Here is a 1442-nt window from a genome sequence, read left to right on the forward strand (position 1 = left end):
GCGGGCGGTGCTCGCCCCACAGCCGTCCCCCCCTCAGGGTGACATCACGTAGGCGGTGGCGATGAACCTCCTGCCGCTGCCGTAGGTGGACTTGGTCCAGGGGTAGGTCTGGACGCTGAGGCCGTGCCCACCCAGGCTCAGGTGACATCTGTGGGGACACTGACTGTCACCGCCCTGCTCCGTCCCCGAGCCCCAAACTCAGGGCAAGCCCCAGCTCTGATGGGGTTCAGGGAGGCCGTGCCAGCCCCAGGGCCGGGCTCAGGATGGACAGATGGACACAGGGGCAGTACTCACGCCCGGCCGGGCCGTGCGAGGAAGCAGAGGGAGTAGAGGCCGAACTCGAACTCGGGGCTGCAGCCGATGAAGGCCGACCCCACCTCTTTGTAGAAGCCGTCCCAGCTGAACTGGAGCCCCAGCACGTCAGGGTACGTGTCCCACTGCGGAGGGAGCGGGGTTTGGGGTCACACCTCCGGCCCCACTCGGCTCTGGGGGCAGCAGGGCTGGGAATCCACACCCAGCCCATCCGGGAATCCTCACAGCCCCTCCATGGGGGATCCAGAGCAGCTCCCAGCCGGGCTGAGGGGTCCCGGCAGAGTCCCCTGGCCTCAAATCTCTCCCTCATGGCTTGGGAGCCCCTCTTGCCCCTGGCATTGTCTGTCCTGGCCCTTCCCACCCCACTCCACCGCAGGACACGCGGGGGAACAGCGGGAATGGGGCAGAGGGAGCACCCCTGATGCTGTGGGGTCATCCCACTGGGATGGGATTTGGGGTGCCCCGGACCTCTCCGGGAGCTCTCACCGGCCCGTTGAAGTTGTGGCTGAAGTAGTTGACAACCCCCTGCTTTTCCAGGAGGTAGAAGCGGATCCAGTTGTGAAATCCAGACACTTTTCCCTTTTTCACCTCCCCTAAACACAGACGGGATCCCGGGATGAGCCCCCGGCCCGGCGCCGCGCACGGCCCGGCCCCGGGGAGGGCTGTACCTGAGAACACGTGCTCGAAGCCGCTGGAATCCCGTTCTCCATCCCCTCGGGAGTAGAGGCCGAACCACATCTCCTTCAAATCCTGCACGAACTCCTGCTCGGAGCCGTAGCGATCTGCAGGGAAAGGTGGGAGCACCGGGAGAGGCAGAGCTGGGGTTCCCCATCCCTTCCCCACTCCTGTCCCTCAGGAATTCTCAATTCCCTTTGGGATTCCCCCATTCCCCAGCCCTGCCCTGCTCCAGCCTCACTTTTTCCCCGCAGAAAGGTGAAGAGTTTCTTCATGAGCTCTGTTTTCATCACCTCCTCGAGGAAACGGTCCTGCTCCTGCAGCTCCTCGGCCGTCACCTCCTCCTCCCTGCCCGTGGCCCTCTGGTAATTATCCAGCAGCTTAATGAAGCTGGCGTAGGTGGGCTTGGAGAAGAGCTCCTCGTTCACGTATTTGTAGAGCCTGGGGAAGAGCCG

The 1442-nt window shown here is 64.1% G+C and overlaps 1 protein-coding gene across 1 annotated transcript in view; it reads right to left on the minus strand.

Moving 5' to 3' along the window:
- Positions 1–6: 6 nt before the first annotated feature.
- ENDOU (endonuclease, poly(U) specific) overlaps positions 7–1442 on the minus strand; it is a 5712-nt gene continuing 4276 nt past the window's right edge. Inside the window, exons 5-9 of the mRNA XM_017730742.1 lie at positions 1229–1428; positions 981–1094; positions 799–905; positions 295–437; positions 7–148 (exon numbers count right to left, since the gene is read on the minus strand). Coding sequence (XP_017586231.1) covers positions 34–148; positions 295–437; positions 799–905; positions 981–1094; positions 1229–1428 — 679 coding nt within the window. The 3' untranslated portion in view covers positions 7–33. The remainder of the gene's footprint in view (positions 149–294; positions 438–798; positions 906–980; positions 1095–1228; positions 1429–1442) is intronic.

This window comes from Corvus brachyrhynchos, unplaced genomic scaffold (assembly GCF_000691975.1).
Source record: "Corvus brachyrhynchos isolate BGI_N302 unplaced genomic scaffold, ASM69197v1 scaffold933, whole genome shotgun sequence".
In the NCBI taxonomy this organism is placed as follows: domain Eukaryota; kingdom Metazoa; phylum Chordata; class Aves; order Passeriformes; family Corvidae; genus Corvus; species Corvus brachyrhynchos.